Raw genomic sequence first — 20,089 nt, 5'->3', positions numbered from 1 at the left:
TGGCTTCTCTCAATTAGCTGGAATTTTGTTTCAACATCTGCCAGAATTCAAAATAATACACAGTGCAGAGTACCAACTGTTTTTGCATGTTTTAAAAACTAATGAATAAATAACAATGCTTTTGCCCTTGGAAGAGGGGAGCTGACGCATTCCACGGTCCAGATCCCCCCGCCTCTACCGTGCAGCCAGAGTTGCAGATGTTGCAATGGCACAGCCTCTCCTTGAAATAGAGACTTCACTCACCCCTCCCCCTTTAGCTGATTTCTCAGGCGTTGGCCCCCAAAAGCAAAAAAGAAAGTCAGATTCCTTGCGAGTTTGCATAATGCGTTCTTAACTGCAGAAGGGCAGCATGCATAACATTTGTCAATACAGATGAAACATTTCCTCAGCATAACTGCTCAGCTGGCAGGATGGCCCGCTCTCTGCCACAGATGGCACCAATTTAAAAAAACACCCCAGCAAGGCCAGTGTTTGATCTGGCAGTAGCCACCCAGCGGTTTCTGAGCAAGGCAGTCTTTGCCCCCATTTATGGAATCAGATGTCTCCACTTATCTGTCAAAGGCTACTAACGTAGATGTTGGCAACCACGGAGGATCTCACCATAAATAAGACAACAGCTTAAGTTGCAAAATCCAGAAGGGTGGGGAGTCCTCCATCTTTCCCCCACCACGCAAAAGTAGTATCTCAACATGCCAGGGTTGTTTTGGCCCCAAAAATAACTGGCATCTTCCCTAATTACTGTGCCCACCTGCTGTCAAGAGTTAACAAAGGTCAGTGCAGCTGTGGCTGCCCCTTTATAGAGACTGAACATGGCCTGCTTTCTTTCCTGAAGCAGGCTTACAAGGTACATGTGCGGGCCAAGTGAATGCCCGGCACAGCTGGAAAGATGCTTGAAATGGTGCAAGGAGGAGTCCCCTGAAACGCAGGCTGAGAGCCCTCCCCTGTGCCTCACTCGTACTGCAACACTGAATGCAGCGGGAAGGGCTTGAGCATGTCTGCCCCTTTGAGGAATTTTAACTCTATGAGCACCACACAGTCCAGGATCTCAGCCTTCAGCTTGGACATCAGTTCGCAGGCCGCTCGCATCGTTCCTGGGCAAAAGAGAACAAAGGTCAGACGGCTGCAGTGCAAACGAAAAACAACTCTTCTAAACAGGTTTCAGTCACCTGTCCAGAATTTGCTGCCTTAAGAAAGTGCACTGAAAAGCAAAAGGTGTGGAAAGAGCAAAAGGTGTGGAAAGGTGTGCAGTGTCTGGCGACAGTGGGGTAGTCCCAGAAGGGATGTCTGCCAATCAACAGAAGGAAGGGGCCATTCCTTGATCTGTGTGGAGTGTTAAGCTTGCAGCCTGTTGCTCTTTTAGGGGACCGGGGGTGGGGGGAGGTATTTCGCCCCCTGTTCCACACACATGACCTTTTTCATCACAAAAGCCCAGAACAGCTTAAGGCAATTAAAAGGAGATGAACCTCTCAAGGTGCTGTGGATTTCTGACCCAGGTGTGGCCATAAAGTTACAAACACACCACACAAGCACAGCTAATGGTTACACTGCCAAGTGGCTGTTCTCACCTCCCGTGGCAAGCAAGTCGTCGATTAAGATCACTTTCTGGCTCGGCTCCACTGCATCGCCCTGAACTTCGAGCTCTGCCTGCAGGGCAGGAAACGAGTCTTGCTTAATTGGTAAATAACAGCTGGCCAAGGGGGACCAGATCCACAAGCCCAGCTCTGTGTCTCCAAAGTCGCAAGCCTGGGCAACCGGAGCCGACCAAACTTGTGTCCGCCAGAACTGGGCCAGATCCCACGCCTGAGCGTTGCCGTGGCCTGCCAAATAAGTCCATTACCTTGCCGTATTCAAGAGTGTAGGAGACGGATTCTGTTCGGCCCGGAAGCTTCCCCTTTTTGCGGATCAACACAAACCCGACTCCCAGTCGCTGAGCCAGGACGGGTCCAAACAGGAAGCCTCGCGAATCCAGACCTGCCAAAAGCAGAAGTGAAGAAGTTGCCAGCTCTGTCGGTTAACTGGCAACTGTGCCTTCAGAGAGGCTGCGGACCTCCTCCTCCTCCTCCCAAGCAGCAGAGAAGATGTTCTACCAGGTGCGGGATGCTCCTCCACATGAAACAAGACTCCCTCCCTGTAAGAGAACTGCTCTGTCGGAGAAGGCCAGGCCACCCCCCCTTCTCCCTTCTGGTTGCAAGGGATGCTTGAAGGCGGCACATTCAGCCACCTGAGGCGGCTCCCATGTAGAGCTCCATTTGCTCTGACACTTCTGGAAATCTGACTCCTCCCAACTCACCTGCAATGAAATCCACCTGGGGATGCTTGTCTTTCACGTGAGTTTCCAGGATGTCAATAGCGGTCCTGAATGCCTCCGGGTCCTTCAGCAGCGGGCTGATATCTCTGGGGGGAGAGAATATTGCCATGGATTGTCATGCCCTTATATAAAGCTGTGGTGCGACCGCACTTGGGAGTACTGTGTTCAGTTCTGGTTGCCACATCTCAAAAAGGATATCGAGGAGATAGAAAAAGTGCAGAGAAGGGCAACGAGGATGATTGAAGGATTGGAGCACCTTCCTTATGAGGAGAGGCTGCAGCGTTTGGGACTCTTTAGTTTGGAGAGGAGACGTCTGAGGGGGGATATGATTGAAGCCTATAAAATTACGCATGGGGTAGAAAATGTGGACAGAGAGACATTTTTCTCTCTTTCTCACAATACTAGAACCAGGGGGCATCCATTGAAAATGCTGGGGGGAAGAATGAGGACTAATAAAAGGAAACACTTCTTCACACAACGTGTGATTTGTGTTTGGAATATGCTGCCACAGGAGGTGGTGATGGCCACTAACCTGGATGGCTTTAAAAAGGGCTTGGATAGATTTATGGAGGAGAAGTCGATCTATGGCTACCAGTCTTGATCTGCCTTGATCTGAGATTGCAAATGCCTTAGCAGACCAGGTGCTCAGGAGCAGCAGCAGCAGCAGAAGGCCATTGCTTTCACCTCCTGCATGTGAGCTCCCAAAGGCACCTGGTGGGCCACTGCGAGTAGCAGAGTGCTGGACTAGATGGACTCTGGTCTGATCCAGCAGGCCAGTTCTTATGGAAGGAAGTTCCTGGGGTCCGGAAGGCTCTGCGGTAGGTTGGGGTGGGGTGGAGATCTGGAATTTCCACTGATCCCTAGACAACAGAGGTCGGTTCGCCTGGAGAAAGCAGCTGCTTTGGAGGGTGGGCTTGATGGCCTTGTACTCACTGAGGTCCCCCCTCCCTCCCAAAATCTCCATGCATTTCCCAGCCTGCTCTGCCCTTTCTTTTCACACACGCTACAAATATCCTGTTTCTCTGTGGGATAACCACAACAAGGGTTGGTGCTCACGGGGCAAACCTTGCAGAGAAACATCCCAGCGAAAGCATCTGGGTCCCGGCCTTCTGCCATGTTGCTCCTCCTGGTAGGGCACACAGCCTTCCCCCAGCAACAACTCTGTGGGGTAGGCAAGGCTAAGGGCTCTTGACAGTCTTTTGTAGCGGGCTGATAAAAGGAATTCAGGACTCAGTACGATGCCTGAGAGAATCGGTTACAAATCAGGGAGTCTTGGGTTCAAATTTCCCTTTCCTCGCACACGGGCATTCTCAGCCCCAGCCCCTGTTCTGCGCTATGGGGGGAACGCTGCTGGTCTACCTTACAGGGCTCTAAAGGATGCAGAGCCAGCGAGACCGGCGACTTTATCATCCCCGTTGCTTTGCCCCAGGCTCCAGCTCAGCTTCAGCCTGATTTGGGGGCAGAGGACAGACAGACAGACAGAGGGCGAGGCGGGCCCCGAGTCAGCACGGCTTTCCCAGAAGGAAGAAGCACCGCCCGCGCTCCCTCCTCTTCCTCCCGCCAGCCTTCGACCTCTGGCGCTCCCGTAGCCTCTTTTCCCCACAGAATCCCGCATTAAGCCTGCAGAAGCGGAATCGCCAAGAGCACCTCTGACCATGCACAAAGGACACTTTCCCCCCCCCATCGGCAATCAGGTCCCCGAATGAATGGGAGGCTCCGCCGCGTGCCCCCTTTTGGCCAGCCTTCTCTTCCGGGTTGCAAAAACCTCGCGCCCTTTGCACATGCACAGAGGCGCCCGCCTGGCAGCTCCCGCTTACCGGAACAAAACGCCCGCCGTGGGGAAGTCCGGGAAGTCCCTGATCCGCGCGCGCACGACCCGCAGCTGCTCCGAGCTCATCGCGCCAACTTCGCCTAGTTTGCAGACGCAGCGCGCACGCGCGAGGATTCCGCAGAGACCATTGAAGGGGGGGGGAGGGCAAGAGGCCGGGAACAAACCATTTCTCAGCAGCGGGGAGGAAAGATGCGCTGGAGGGACGCGCATGCGCACGAGCAGGGGCTCCCATCCCTGGCTCTGAGCAGGTCTTCGGGGGAGCTGTGCGACTCCCTGGAAGAGCAGGCTCCACCTGACGGAACACGGGCTGGTTGTCAGGTCTTGGCCAGAGAAAGGGGAGCCCTAGCGTGCATGTGTTCATTGCACTGATTCCCCATCTTTCTCCCCAGGGAGTATCCCACACCAACTACATCTCACAACAGTCCTGTGAGGTAGCTTAGGCTGAGCACAGGTGACTGGCCCAAGACCATCCATCCAGTTTCCATCGCAGAGGGGGGAGATCTGAACCTGGGTCTCCCCAGCGCCGCACCTGCTGGCTCTCAAAAGGGCTTCTTCCCTCCCAGCAAGGTTAGGATGTTGTATCTACAGGGGGACTTCTCAGGCATGCAGAAAAATACAACTTTGCAAATTAATCAAAAGACAGTCCCGTATTCCCCCCCCCCCGCCCCGAATACGTTAAAGGCAGATGGGGGGAAAGGATCTGCTCGAACACTTGAATTCTGGGGGTGAAAATTTACAAATTGTTTTTTGTTACCCCCTGCCCCTGTGATTCCTCACCTTGTTTCCATATGAACTCACAACAATACAAGGGTTTTTCCTGTGTGCATCAGCTCTTTGGGCCACTCCACGCAGAGCGTTTGAAGCAAGAGCTCAGCAGCGGTGCTTTGCCCCTGCCTGCCCCTGCACAGCCACCCAGGCCTTTCTCGGTGCAAGGGCGAACAGTGGCCAACCCTGCTTCATGCCCAAGCCCAAAGAAGCTTGGGCCCGCCTGTGCTATTCAGACAACCACAGAGAATGGTCACCATTCCCTTCCCACACATTAAAGCAACAGGTCAGGTGATTCAGAAAGCTGCTTTACTCTAGGGCAGGGGTCTTCAAACTACTGCCCTCCAGATGTTCATGGACTACGATTCCCATCAGCCCCTGCCAGCATGGCCAAGTGGTAGGGCTCATGGGAATTGTAGTCTGTGAACATCTGGAGGGCCATAGTTTGAAGACCCCTGCTCTAGGGCATAGGTGTCAAGCTCATGGCCCTCCAGACGTTATGGACTACAGTTCCCATCATCCCCTGCCAGGATCATGCTGATAGGGGATGATGGGAACTGTAGTCCATAACATCTGGAGGGCTGCGAGTTTGACATCTGTGCTCTAGGGTGTTGTGGGTTTTCTGGATTGTGTGGCTGTGTTCCAGTAGCATTTTCTCCTGACTTTTTGCCTGCAGAAGAAAATGCTACTGGAACATGGCCATACAACCTGGAAAACCCACAACACCCTAGCAATTCCAGCCATGAAAGCCTTCGACAATACACTGCTTTACTCTCCTCATTACATTAGTTTTCACTATAGAACCACAAAGCAGAGTTTTTTGTGCAGCGTGTGTGCCTTTTTCCACAACCACATCATGCCTATACAACTGAGGCTGACCACACAGGGCCTGTCCCAGTCTCCGCCAGAACTTCAGGGTCGGCTCCTGCTGGCCAGGCAGGCATCACAGCGGTGGTTGTTCCTGGCCTCTCCAGCTTCCCTGGTATTAAAGTCCTGCGCTCCTCCTCAGCCTGCGTTTAAAACAGTCTCTTCCACAATCCCACTCCACAAATCCAGGAAAAATAACACAGCCCATAAAGATCAAACACTTTATTTGACTTCATTCCTTACGAACGCCAACAGTTAAAAGTTAAAAATCTGACACGCGTACTTTTAAAAAGTCAGCATTCTAACAAAAGGTACAGAATGAGGTTTCATGAGCCACAATTATGGGAACTTTTTTTCCAAGCAAAAGGTCCTTCATATTAATCTTTGGCACGAAAATGCACAATTGGAATCCAAGTCCGAAAGGAATGCCTGTAGGAGTGACAGCTGTTGTTTGCACAGAAAAGAACTCACAAACTTCCACCCAAGGAGCATTCTTTTTCCAGCCTGGTGCCCTTGGGAAAACCCGCAAGCAGAAAACGAAGGCAACAGCGCTTCCCACCAGCAACTGGTGCTTTAGGGGTATACTGCTGCTAGACATGGAGGTTCCAATGAACAAGTAATAGCTACGGGCAGCTCTGTATTCCACGACAGAGCCATGAACATTGCATAGTGCATGAGGAAGCTTTTGCCCCTGCAAGCTTCTGAACACTTCGAATTCACCCACATAGTACGTGGGCGGGCACTGCTTGACGCAGGCCGGGAGAGCCCAAAGGGGCTTTGTTTCATCAATCTGGCAATGGCTGCAACAGTCCTCTTCAAAGGCACAGAGGCCGCATTCACAAGCCCCTCCCCCTCCCCAAATAACCCTGAGAAAGGAAACACTCTTCTGGATACGCATGATCTCCAGCCGGCTGTCAGTGGGGCCAGAAGCACTTCTGTGGGTCCGAAGGGGGAGCCTTCAAGCACTTGCCCAGCTTCTCGCAGCCTTGAGGGGCCCAGTTCTGTTGCAAGAGAAAGAGGACCAAGGTCACTTTTGAGCAGTTCCAAGCACCTCGCGAATGGGGTGGAATGGGCCACTGGACAGAGAGCCACGGACTACCAGCTGGCCAGCTTGCAAAGACACAGAATGAAGCCCGGGGGCAACACAAAAGCATCCATTCCCCTCACTGGCAGTCTGCCTTTTTCCGTTGCAACTCAGGTGGATTACCGAAAAGTTACCCACAGGCATTTAAAAGAACCCTCCCCGCCTCCCCCCATCATGGTGGGCTTGCTTTTGCCAGGTGTGGCAACAGATTACCTGAAACGAGGAAATCCTTTGTGGGACGGCTGTTTGGTGCCAGTTTGGTCATGGTGCCAGGATGGCAGACACTTGTTGCGGAAAGCACCCCCCTACAATAAAAAGTTGACCAAGCCCCCCTTCCTTCCCACTCTCACTGCTTAGTTGCCACAGCCCTTGTCATAGCCCAGGGAGAAGAAAGAAGTTACTCGCTAAGTATGTTCCATTTTTGTGGGTACAAGTTATGAACAGGGGGCTTCAGGAGGACCCCGGGAGAAGGCAGAAGCGGAGCGCTGCAGCCATTGGGGTGGCTTGCAAAGGAGGTGAAGATGGAGAAGCTTACACTGTCCAGCAAGGCTTGGGAGTCTTCAGAGGTGTCCAACTCTGGCACTTCAGGCGTTCATGGACTACAATTTCCATCAGCCCCAACTAGCCATGCCAGCAGGAGCTGATAGGAATTGTAGTCCATGAACATCTGAAGCGCCAGAGTTGGACACCCCTGTCCGGGGGGGGGGGGCAGGGCACACGGGCCAAAGCCTCTTCTGCCCCCTCCCAAAGTTATTTCACGATTTAAAGCCCCCTTCCCATTCAGCTGAAAGACATATTTCTGCTAGAAGAGGCACCAAGTGCCAAGTGTCCAGATTCCCATGCCAACAGTCTGGGCAGCTTTGCCTTCTTGGCAACAGGGGCCTGCCTCGCCCTCCTCCCCGGCATGCCACCATTCTTGGATCGTCTGAATCCCTCCTTCTGGCATCGCGATAAGCGAGCGAACCTTTGTGTTGCTGACAGGAAGAAAGAAGCGGCCCCAGACTCTGAAAGGCTCTATAATTATTTTGCGCAGATGTATTTGCAGAGATTACCCAAAGAGCCCGGGAGGAGGCGGCCGTCTCCGAAGGCCAAGGGTGAGACAGATAAGAACATTTGTGTTTTAATGAGCAGTTTGATGGATTAGCCCGCCAAGTGATGGATTAGGAGGCATTTACATGGCGACACCTAAACGGGGGAACTGAGCCCCACGTGCCTCCGTGGTCTGCAGGAATTTCTCTTGCCCTAGTTAGAGCCTTGTGGAGGAGAGCCAATGTCAGGGAGGAAGAGTGGCAGGCTGGCACTCGCAGCAGAGGAAGCCCATATGGGCTGGGGGTCAAAAGTAGGGCTCGGTTGGGACTTCCGGGGAACGTGGAGATTCCCCCGGGTTGACTTGCAGAAGCTCCCTGCTGCACTTCACCGAAAGGGGAGCTTACTGGCATCAGAGCAGACTGGGTCTCACTCTGGCCTCTCCAGGCGTTAAGAACATAAGAACGAGCCTGCTGGATCAGACCAGAGTCCATCTAGTCCAGCACTCTGCTACTCGCACCAGGTGCCTTTGGGAGCTCACCGGCAGGAGGTGAAAGCAATGGCCTTCTTCTGGAGACCTTCAACTCGACAGGTGAATTACCTGCAGGACTTGCACCTGCTAGTTCTGAAAACATCCGGGTTCGGAAAGCGTGAGCTGCTTTTGGAGTTAGAATCTGCCCCTCTCTATTTTTTTTCTACCCCGCTCCCCATCTCAGTACTTCTTTTCCCCTGAATCCTTTTTATTGTTGTTTTGCGAAAAATTAATCATTTTATTTTGTGCTTCACAAGGACGATGCTCCGACCCCGTGACCCCTTGGATGACCCCTTTCCTGCACTTTTCCAGGTTTCTGAGATGCAGCCATCAGACCTGTGAATGGAGCCCTCCCTCCCATCACCACGGCTCATGAGCTGATCCTGACGCAACCTCCCCTTTTCCTTCTCGTGTCCCTCTGCTGCAAGGCCTCTGGGTTGCTTTAAAATTCTGCACAGCACCTAGCACATATCCTCTTGGCACATCCTCCTCCTCCTCCTCCTCCTCCTCCTCCTCCTCCTCCTCCTCCTCCTCCTCAGAAGAGCAGCCAAGAAAATCCTGCTCACCCCCCTCCCCAATCTATGGGAGAATCCTGCTGTCAGTTATTAAAGGTCGTTCATGCCCCATCCACTCAGTCTGCGCTGTTTATATCCGCTTTGTTTAGCAGGAGAGCCCTGCAGGGAAAGAGGGGTTGTTAAGTGGTTCTGTGCTGCTCACGCTAGGTGGAGCTGGCGGCCAGGCAATGAGAGGCCCAGGCACCCAACGAACTCGCAATGGAGGGACCGGTGGGAGTCGCACAAACGAGAGAGGACAGTTAGCGGAGCCGTAACCTGGTTCTGGCTTCCAAGATACCGCAGAAAGGACAGCAGAAGCGGTGCAAGAAGGCAAACCCCTCAAGGGACGCTTATCTTCATAAAATATCTTGGCTGGGGGGGTTCAGAATTCAAATGGTCTGGACTTTTAACAGGGATTGGCTTTCAGGCATGTAATTACGGAGCCATGAACTGAAGACCTAGGCTTGCATGGAAGAATTTTTCCAAAACAAAACGTCTGCCCTGAAGTCTCATTTGTTCCACACAAACTCCTCAAGTAGTGGCGTTACCAGTCCCATTTTACTCCTGACCCCTCCGGGCTAAACAGCTCTGCCACCCAGAGAGGCTTTGCCGCCCCCACCTTGAACCTTGGCACATTTTTCTAGCAGGTTCCTATGGCAGCAAATCCCACAGTCCCAGGGCATGAAATGAGTCCTGGCTAGTTCACTGCACAGGCTTCCAGTTTCTTCCAGCTGTTCTGTGTGCTCCCGTGCAAGGCGACCTCGGCACGCTGTCGGAGGGAACGCAACCGAGGAAGGGCAGTGCGACGAAAAAGTCTTGTGGCCCGTTTGTCACAGAGAACAGGATTAAGAACGGAACCTCCTTGACCAGCTAAATCTTCTTTCTGCAGAAAGTCCTCACCCAGCGTTTCCTCATGTAACGGCCTTCAGCCCAAATGGCCCTACTTTTCTGGATGCAGACATCTCAACACCCTCCACATAGCTCTGCGGGGCTGAGCACCGGCTTTATCCTTTCCTCAGCAGAAGCTTCAGGAGGAATCCAGAGAGGTCGGAACACACGCTAGGGAAGTGCTGCTGCCAAAGGGGGATTCTGCCCACCGGAGCCTCAAGGCACCGCCGGAACCTTGACTTGGCATCTCCTGATGCCACGTTCATCACAGCCCAGGTAAAGAGGTTCATTTCAAAGACCCAAGTGGCCACGCTCCGTCACGGACTGGAGCGTGAGCTCTCTCTCCACAGGGGACATCAAAGCCTGCTTTTGCCACAGGCGCACAGTAAAGGTGCAGGGCAGGGTGGAAGCCTAGCACAAGAGCGCTCTGGACAAGAGCATTGGACCACAGCTGTCCAACAGCAGCACATGAAGCTTCCGCCTTCTGGTGGCACAGCCTGGGCTCCTCTTGCTGAACGCTCCGACTCTGTGGCATCTTGAGCGCAGGTGATTTTTTTTGCATCACCTGCTGAGCAGCATCCAGTTGAAGTAGAAATGCTGGGGGCTGAACCTGGGAAACGATGCCTGCAGCCTGCCCCTCAGCTCGGCCCCCTCCCACCAACAGTGGTCCTGGGGGGATTCTTACTGCAGCCCTTAGAAGGCCGCTGAGTTCACTGGGTTGTCTAGAGTGCAGCTCCTCTGGGGACTGAACTGTCACTCAGGAGCCCAGACAGCTAAGCCTTGACTGGCAGGGGCTCTCCAGTTCTGCATTCTGCCATCCTTCCACCAGAGATCTTCGGGACAGTACATGGGCCCTTTGGCAGAGAAGGCTGGAAATTATACACCCCCCCTCGCCCACCCCCCGTTGAAATGACATTTGAGAGGCACCGTGATAAATGGAGGAGGAGGAGGAGGAGGAAGCCTCCAGGTGGTGTACAGCAATTTCCCAGGCCTGTTGCCGTGTGCTTTGCCCTGGTCTTTTAGCACCTCTGCACACCTCTGATAACAGATTTCTGGGCATTCTGTTGAGTAGCCTCAACTCCCATCAAAAGGAAGAATGACGGTTCCCTTTTTCTAATATAAAGGGAGGTGTTTAAGCTCTACAAAAGGCACGGGCGTCCAAGGATTTTAAGGCTTAGTTACGTGTTAATCCCTTACCATGACTGCTTTGTCACAGACGTTCAGCTGAGGTTGCCCAGGTAGCAACGTCTCCTGATGCCGCCGGACGACCGGAGAGATTCTTTCCAGGATGGTCTGGTACTCGACGCTAGAAAAACTAGAAGGGCAGAAAAACAGAGCACGGCCGTTACAGAGATGCCAGTGAGGGAACATGGCTGCCTGGGTGGACGGGGTCCCATCAGGGTCATGTCATGAGCCGCATTACAGTCTTGTAAATTGCAGTAGCTGTGCTGGAGCTTCACACATGCCTATCCTGCTGAGAGTAGAAGAAGAAGAAGAAGAAGAAGAGTTGGATTTATATTCCCCCTTTCTCTCCTGCAAGGAGACTCAAAGGGGCTGACAAACTCCTTGCCCTTCCCCCCCTCTAATCAGTTCTCCTGACTAGAGTGAACCTGCTCTTAACCACTCCACCACACTGGCCGAAGAATGTAAGACTGGCTCTCCTGGGTCCGCCACTGTGCCTAACACTCTGCCCTCTGATGGAGTCCAGGTCTGGATGCTCAAGGAGGCACAGGGATGGAGGACTACGGTGGGGCCCACCCTGGTCTATGCTTGCTTGGATGCACCATCCCTTTTGCACCATCATCAGGCGCTACCTGAGCATGCACTGCTCCAGCCCACTGGTACTGTCTGTGGCCGACATGCTGTGGGGCAAGGCCTGCCAGCATGAGAATATCACTGACACTGTAATGTCCGGGTATCCATTTAAACCAGAGGTCTGTAACCTGCGGCTCTCCAATGTCCATAGACTACAAATCCCATCAGCCCCTGCCAGAACGGCCAATTTGGCCATGCTAGCAGGGGCTGATGGGATTTGTAGTCCATGGACATCTGGAGAGCCGCAGGTTGCAGACCCCTTAAACAGATAGAAATCTCACCACCCCCAATTATACCAGAGGTAGCAAAACAAGTGAAGACACGGATATGTTTTATTTACTTGCTGGGTCGGTGTCTTTTAATCCTACCCAATTCCCAAACGGGGATCAAGGCAGGAGAAATACCAGAAATACACAGAACGTTGCTGCGATTTGGTGGGGGGTGTGTGTGTGTGAGTGTCGAGCCACACCCTGTTCCGTTGCTTGCTGGAACCACCCGAAGTTGACAGACAGATCAGACCCTTTTGAACGGCTCAGGTTATCTGGATTGTGATTTGCCGTATTGTGGTTTAGGGAGGAAAATAAAATCTGAGCACGGCGCAACCTGTGCTCAACACAGCAAAAGACACTGAAAACATTAGCCTTGCTTGACTTCCATCTGCACGCAAATCTGTGAGCACAGACCATCGTTTAGGCCAAGCTGGCGCCCACAAACTGTTCCACAAAATAGCACTTTAGTTTGACTCTCTCCTGTGTATGTTGAGGAGGAGCTGGAAACTGCCCCCCTCCACCAACTCCCTGGCAATTCACCCCTTACTCATTGGGATTATAACGTCAGCAGGTATTTGTTTAAGTGGCTTTAATGCTCCCTTTCACTGCGGTATCACTTCAAGTGCTTCTTAAATGAAGGATTAATAGCAGTGATCTCATTTTGTCCATCACATTAAGAATCACTGAGAAAACAAAAGAACAGAAAATTGCTTTTGGAGATAAAATAGACCAGAGGTATCCAAATCTGGTGCTTCAGATGTTCATGGACTACAATTCCCATCAGCCCCTGCTGGCATGGCCAATTGGGGCTGATGGAAATTGTAGTCCATGAACATTTGAAGTGCCAGAGTTGGACGCCCCTGAAATAGACACACCAACACACAGGCCTGAGCCTAAAATAGACCAGAGGTGTCCAATTCTGGTGCTTCAGGTGTTCATCGACTACAATTCCCATCAGCCCCTGCTGGCATGGCCAATTGGGGCTGATGGAAACTGTAGTCCATTAACTTTTGAAGTGCCAGAGTTGGACACCCCTGAAATAGACACATCAACACATAGGCCTGAGCCTAAAATAGACCAGAGGTGTCCAACTTTGGGGCTTCAGATGTTCACGGACTACAATTCCCATCAGCCCCTACTGGCATGGCCAATTGGGGCTGATGAGAATTGTAGTTCACGAACATCTGAAGCACCAGAGCTGGACAACACTGAAGTAGACGCACCCACACACAGGCCCCTTCCTTCCCTCACAGTCTGAGCCGGACACTGGCCCCAGGCTTGAGCTGGCCTCCAAAATCAATCGCAAAGTCTTGGGACGCACCAACAGTTTCCAGAAAGTCCTATAAATACCATACCTGGCTGGCAGCCTTCCAGCGGCAGAGGGAGAACAGATCCAAGTGAACCTGATGGTGGAGCCCAAGAGAATGTGGGGCTTGGGGCAAAATGGGGGGACGTTTGGGAAGAGCGGACTCTCGTGAACCGGGCTGACTTTTCACACCACCGGTTGCATTCTGGAGAGCTGCAGAGAAGCTGTCGTGGGAGACGGTCAGAACATCACAACGGACTCCAGGAGGGCTCCAGAGCTGGCTGGAAGACCACTGTGAGCAGCAACCATCTCATAAGGTTATCTGGAGGACATGAACCTCCCGAAGGCAAGACACGTTTCAAGCGCACACACGGAAGAGCAGAGATGATCCGGGGCTGGAACCGGTCCTTGGGGCTCTTTGCAAGCCTGAGGCTTTTGGGGAACGCTCGTGCAGCTGATGCCGAAGACACCCTCCGAGGAAGAGCCTCTGAGGAAGGCAAATGGCGCGCCAGCACCCTGCACTCAGAAAACCTGCCCCACCAGAACTCTCAGCTGCTCCCACAGCCCTCTCTGTTGGCCACCAGAAGCCACCAGGGGTCTCTACAGGGACTGCAGGTGCGATGCAGGTGGACCTGCTGGCAAAGCAAAAGGCTTTCTGCCTGGAGGTCTTGCCCCCCCCCCCCCTCCTGCCAACACAAGGAGAGGGAGAGGGGAGAACTGATGACCAGAACCCGCAGATATTTTCATTCTGGGAACCCTGCAATACTGGGGACGCCATTGTGAGAGGAAGCCGGCAGCAGCCCCCACTGCCCTCTGGCTGCCCCACATTTGCATCCCGTCTCTTTGAGCCTGCCAAAGGGAAGGTGGGGAGGGCAGTGGAAGAATGAGGGGGGGAGCGCGGCAGGGGGAGCAGGTGGTCTCGTGAGGAGTCGGCTGGGAGAGATTCGCCCTGCACGCGCGCGGAATTATTCCGTGCTGGGGTTGGAGGGGCAGAGTGGACAGAGTCCAGGGTCATTACACTAATTGACACTTTACCTCCGGGAAGCCCCAGGAGAGGCAATCAGGGGTGGCTCGGAGGCGCCAGGTCCCAGGCACAGGTGTGGCGCGTGTTTAGCTCATTTAGTGTAATTGGGCTCCTGCAATCTGTTCCCCTCGCCCTCCCACTCCGAGCGGATCCGCCTGTCACTCGCTCTGTTGTTAACCCCGCCGTGGCCTGCAGTGGAAGCCCAGCTACAGGCTGGGAGGAAGGAGCAGGAGCCGATATATCACCTTCCTCCCACGGCTATGACGGTTTTCCTCTCTGGACTCTTCCATCCCTTCCCCAGGGTCACCCAGATGTCTCCCGTGGTTGTCGGACTCAAGCGATGAGGAGCCAAGCGGTAAAACAGCTTTTCTTTTGCCACATGTCCATCCTGCGAGGCTGGGTGGTGCCAGTCGGCAAAGGGTTACCTTGCCTGCGGCTGCCGAATTGGGCTCCCGAGTCCAGGCAACCCAAGCAGGGCCTTGTAATGGGGGCCTCTGTGCTGGAGAAACAACTCTCCTCCCATCACTAACCCTTCAGATTCCCACCATTTCCAGCTTGGATCATCTATAAAGGCACCTCTGCATCTACCATCGGTCTCTGTTTGATATGCCAGCAAAGCCTGGCACAATGCCCACTGCTCACTCCCACGGGGAAGCCTTCCAGAGCAAGCTGTGCTCCTGGAGGGGCAGGAAGCCAGAACAGGGGAGGCCATTTCGGCACCTTGCCTCCGGGGACTGCAGAGTACTGGGTGCTGCTCTCAAGAGCAGGAAATGGGAAGCCTTTTGGCAGCAACTGAAGAGATGAAGGCCTTTGAAAACCATCAGGCGTGTCTTGCGGGACTGCGACTAAGGAGGCAGAAGGCTGAGCACAGGAGCCAAACGGCAGCTCTTGGCTGATTCACTAAAAAACTTTTTTCTGAAAGTCCAAGTCAACGGAGACATTGAATTTGGTCAGCTTTCGGTGCAACGACCTTTCGGAAGTATTTATTTATTATTTAAATTTACTATACCGCCCACCCCCGAAGGGCTCTGGGCGGTGCACAAGCTAAAACATCCCTTAAAACACATCATAAAATCTTAAAACCATACTGTTAAAAATCTGTTTTAAGTGGAGTCACCAGGGACTGTACACTAAATACGCAAAGTGTGCACTTTGCCACAAAACTACCTGTGATCCCCACTCCCCCAAACACTCTGGAAAGTGTGTTAGAATCACAGAATCAGAGTTGGAAGAGACCACAAGGACCATCAATGCCCCTGCCATGCAGGAACTCACAATCAATGCACTCCCAGGAGGTGGCCATCCAGTCTCTGTTTAAAAACCTCCAAAGAAGGAGACTCCACTCTAAGGCAGCATATTCCACTCTCAAACAGCCCTGACTGCCAGGAAGTTCTTCCTAATATTCAGGTGGGATCTCTTTTCTAGTCGTTTCAACCCGTTTCTCCGTATCCTAGTCTCTGGAGCAGCAGAAAACAAGCTTGCTCCATCTTCAACTTGACACCCCTTCAAATGTTTAAACGTGGCTATCGTGTCACCCCTTAACCTTCTCTTTTCCAGACTAAACATCCCCAGCTCCCTGAGCTGCTCCTTAATGGGCGTGGGTTCCAGATCTTTTGCCATTTTGGTCACCCTCGTCTGGACATGCTCTGGTTTATCCATATCCTTCTTGAATTGTGATGCCCAGAACTGGATTAAATATCCAGGTGAAGTTCTGACCTATGCAGGAAAGAATGGTACTATCCCTTCCCTTGCTCTAGGCCCGTGGTGGCGAACCTTTGGCACTCCAGATGTTATGGACTACAATTCCCATCAGCCCCTTCCAGCATGGCCAATTGGCCATGCTGGCAGGGGCTGATGGAAATTGTAGTCCATAACATCTGGAGTGCCAAAGGTTCGCCACCACTGCTCTAGGCACTAGACTCCTGTTGATGCAGGCCAGAATATACATTTCTCCCACTTTACCAGCTGCTGGAGAGACCACTCCCCGCTGAGGCCCTACTTGGACCAGAGGCTGCCTTGGCCCTGGACTCTCTCTCCGAGGTCTCTGGGGCTTTCCTGGCCCGGCAGCCTGATCTTTCTTAAGGGGAGGGGCTCCTTTCTGAAGCAGAGGGGCCGCAGGTCAGAGGTGCAGCATGACTTGGCAGGCAGATGGCCCTCGGCTCAAGGTCCAGGGAAAGAAGCTTCTCTGACAACAGCAGCGGAGGGGGCATGGCTGGGCCGCAGAGCGGGCGTGGCATTCCGGGGTGGGGGTGGACAGCGCCGCGGCAGGGCCGCAGGAAGCGCGCATGCCCCCGGCACAGTTCCCCCTCACTCCACCTCTGGACAACAGTAAGATAAACAGGCCAAGGGCCGGACTCACTACGTGGAAGCTTTTGGTGCAACAGCTGCCTGCTTGCACGGACCCGCTGAGCAGGGGAAACTTCCATTGCGCAGGTATGGATGCTATTCTTGTTTGGCAGCTGCTTAATTTTTAAGAATTTGGATTATGGTTTAGTTAAGTTTTAAAGCTGCTTTACTGTATTGTGGTGTTTTGTTTTGCTTTGTTTTGCAGCAGCAGGAGACACATGTCAATGTGAAAGAAGGTCCCACTGCCTCCGGGAGGGTGCGGGGGAGGGGGGGGAGCCCTCCCATTTCGGTCCTGTCTCTCCTGCACTGCAAGACCTCTCGGGGAAGCGTGTCTCTCAGAGCAGCTAATAAGCAGCCGTGTGTCCTCCAGCAGGCTCCAGAATATTTGCCAACAGCTGTAACCTCCTCCGGGCAATCTCCAATCCCACTTTTATGCTCCCTTGATCTGTAGCGAGGCCAGCTGCCCCTGGCCTGGCAGCCAATGTAAACATCCTCACCCAAGCCTCCTCCGACAGGCCCAAAAGGCTGGTGCTGTCCAAGGCTTCCCCACAGCGATCACAGGCAACCATCTGCCGGTTTCACAAGCCCTGGGAGGATCAGGCTGCTCCTGATACTGACAGCCACCCTCAAGCCCTCGGCTGTCCCTTCTCTCCGGAGGAGCACCTTTGCGCACCTCTCCGGAGGCAGCAAGAGAGAACCCAGCACCGGCGGAAAATCACAGAAAAGTTTCTGAGGGTGGCGAGGGAACCACAAGTTCAGGCAGACTGCTGCGTCCTCTTCACGTCTGGTGAGCACAACCACTGCCCAAGCCCTCTTCATTCCTGCACTTGCAGGCGATCCAGGCTCTTGCTGGGACCCATCTCTGTGTTAAATTATCTCTGGTCAAAAAAAATAATAGCGCTCCCTCTCCCTCTGAGAAGCACTAATGTGGGGACTCCCCACAGGCAGGCTGCCAAAGGGGATGATTAAGCTAAATCAGAATACGCACCAGCCACACTAGAAACAGCCCCGCAAATGAGGATAATTTAATTACCATGAAGGAGAGGATCCTACTTTCCAGGAGGCTTCCAAGGTGACCAAAGATGCGAGGGGATATAAGCATCAACTAGCCTCAGAAAGGAACTTTCATTTGGTTTATTATTTTGAAAGGGGGCGGGGGGCTTTCTATTAAGGTCTGCATATTAAAACAATGCCGTTTTCCATAATTGTGTCGTAATCTTGCCATAAAATTCAATCAAGGCAACAGCTTGCGTGCATTCAGAGAAAGCGGGGGAACCAGATGAGAAAAACCTGCCCGTGGAATGCTGGGAGGCAGGAAATGGGCTTTTCAAAAGGGACGATGCCCTCTGGAGCAAGAGCTCCTCAGCGTGGATCCCAAGAGCCAGAGGATGAAATCAAATGGACCCAATCCCTCCACCGCCACAAAAACACACACTCCAGGGTACCGTGCTTTGCCAACTGCAATGTGCAAGCATGTGGAATTCCAGCATTTGGTCAGCGACATCTTTTTCTCTTCAAAAAGTAAGTTTCTATCCCTTATGACTTACCAAGATAAACTTGAAACCAAGATAAACATGAAAAAAATTGGGCAAATTTGCACAGAACTTCACAGGGGGCCAGATCCGTCTTCCACTTGGGCCTCCTGAAGGGTGACCTCCTGAGGTCCACTGGCTGAAGCAACCTCCTTCTGTAGGCATGAAAAGCCAGTTCAGGGGTACTTGGCTTGAGGATACCTCTGCTGCTTCTCCGAGCTTCATGCCTCTGTCTGGTGTGCCTCTTTCCCCAGTTTTATTCTGCGCTTCCCAAGACCCTTCTTTATTCAGAGCATCTACCCGGGGGGGTCCACCTCCGGTGCCCCAGATGTTCATGGACTATGATTCCCATCAATCCCTGCCAAACATTGGCCATGCTGGCAGTGACTGATGGGAATCGTAGACCATGAACATCTGGGGCACCGGAGTTGGACACCCCTGATCTACACTGTTAAGCAGATTAGGCTTTGCGATGCTTAAGATCTTGCGTTTGTTTTGGCCGATGAAAGCCAAGTCAGTCAGGCCTCTGCACTTAACGCTCCTGTGCAATTTGTAGGACCGCTTCTAGCAACGCACCTTCCTCACCTGATCGGGTACTTTTCTCCAGGGTCCTTCCCCAGGTGGAACAGCAGCGGAAGCTGGGTGTGCTCCTCTTGCACGTGGGTGGTCACTCCGGAAACATTCTGCCCGGGGCAAAAATCAATACCCTGCATTGGGAAGAGGAAAATCATTTGCAATGATCAGTGACAATGACTGGCACAGCGGGGAGTGTCTCCCTGCAAGAAGCAGCCGGAGGTGGGGGCTGGAAGGGCCTCAGGAAAGAGTGAACAGTGAGAGCGACTGAGAATCAGTTCGAGGGAAATGGAGGGGGGGGGGGGGGCAGATAGAGAAACCTGCCTGCCCGAATGTCTGCTAACTTGGAGAATCTGGGGGGAAGGGATTTCAAGGGGAAACATTTCCCAACAGTTCTTTGTGTCTCACAGTTTCCCAGCTTCTGCTTCCCAATCTGAGCTATGTTTCTGCCCTTGCCCTTCCTTCAGCCATCTCTAGAGGGCACGCAGCAGAGGGCTTCCCAGGGGGTCTCCCATTTGGGCACGGAAAGACCCAGGTCTGCTCAGATGCAGCACTGTGTGCCTGCAGACCAGGCCCAGCAACCAAGATGCCAACCTTCTGCAAGGGACGGAGCTGGATGCCGCTGGGACAAGATGCGCCTGCAGACGCTGCGCACGTTTTCCTGGGAAGAGACTAGATAGAAGAGGCTTGTTTGGTGTCCAAGAAACAACTGATTGCGATGAGGAAGGAATCGGGGCAAAACTCTCTAGAGCAGTGGTGGCAAACCTTTGGCACTCCAGATGTTATGGACTACAATTCCCATCGAAAGCTACCAGCATGGCGAAATTGGCCGCTGCTGGCAGGGAAGGATGAGATAATATCTGGAGTAAGAGCACAGCTCTAGAGTCACCCTCTTCACTTCCAGAAGATGCGTGGGAGGCTTTTTTTCACTTCCTCCAGGTGCCTCCTCAAAAGCTTTTGGCACAAACTTGGGTTACCTCCTTCTACTCAAACTGCGCCTGGACCCCAAACCTCCTCTTAAGCAGACAAACCTCCAGCATATACCTCATGGCACAGCTAGAGTCAGGGCTGAGAGGAGGCCAGCCGTATCTGCCTGGTTTAAAAAAAATCAAAGCTCATCCTCATAAATCATTAACTACAAAGAGCAGAGGCCATTTAATCACAACACTTCTGCCTAGGAAAGTGATCACCTGCTCGCTGTTTCGGCTGCTGTCTGGAGGCGGTTCAGAGAGCTTCGTCCAGAAGTTCTGGCAGCAGCACCCTTGTGATGTCTGAAGCAAATTCTGCAGAACCGAGAAAGGCCGGATCCCGAGAAGCAGGACGCGTCCATCGGCACCTGCCCATTTCCATGCCACAAGGCTAGCTTGTC

The 20,089-nt window shown here is 53.0% G+C and overlaps 2 protein-coding genes across 2 annotated transcripts in view; both read right to left on the bottom strand.

The window, feature by feature from the left end:
• Positions 1-311: 311 nt before the first annotated feature.
• On the bottom strand, positions 312-4,232 carry APRT (adenine phosphoribosyltransferase). Its single transcript, XM_048516123.1, has 5 exons — positions 4,126-4,232; positions 2,291-2,394; positions 1,838-1,971; positions 1,566-1,644; positions 312-1,091 (listed from the first exon to the last, which is right to left on the bottom strand). Exons 1-5 carry the CDS (start codon positions 4,203-4,205, stop codon positions 949-951), a joined length of 540 nt encoding a protein of 179 aa, XP_048372080.1. The 5' UTR covers positions 4,206-4,232; the 3' UTR covers positions 312-948.
• Positions 4,233-5,978: 1,746 nt separating this feature from the next.
• GALNS (galactosamine (N-acetyl)-6-sulfatase) overlaps positions 5,979-20,089 on the bottom strand; it is a 52,737-nt gene continuing 38,626 nt past the window's right edge. Inside the window, exons 12-14 of the mRNA XM_048515568.1 lie at positions 18,733-18,854; positions 11,053-11,170; positions 5,979-6,772 (exon numbers count right to left, since the gene is read on the bottom strand). Of these exons, the coding sequence (XP_048371525.1) occupies positions 6,686-6,772; positions 11,053-11,170; positions 18,733-18,854 (327 nt within the window). The 3' untranslated portion in view covers positions 5,979-6,685. The remainder of the gene's footprint in view (positions 6,773-11,052; positions 11,171-18,732; positions 18,855-20,089) is intronic.

This window comes from Sphaerodactylus townsendi, linkage group LG14 (assembly GCF_021028975.2).
Source record: "Sphaerodactylus townsendi isolate TG3544 linkage group LG14, MPM_Stown_v2.3, whole genome shotgun sequence".
In the NCBI taxonomy this organism is placed as follows: Eukaryota; Metazoa; Chordata; class Lepidosauria; order Squamata; family Sphaerodactylidae; genus Sphaerodactylus; species Sphaerodactylus townsendi.
This window is presented reverse-complemented; position numbering and strand designations above follow the sequence as displayed.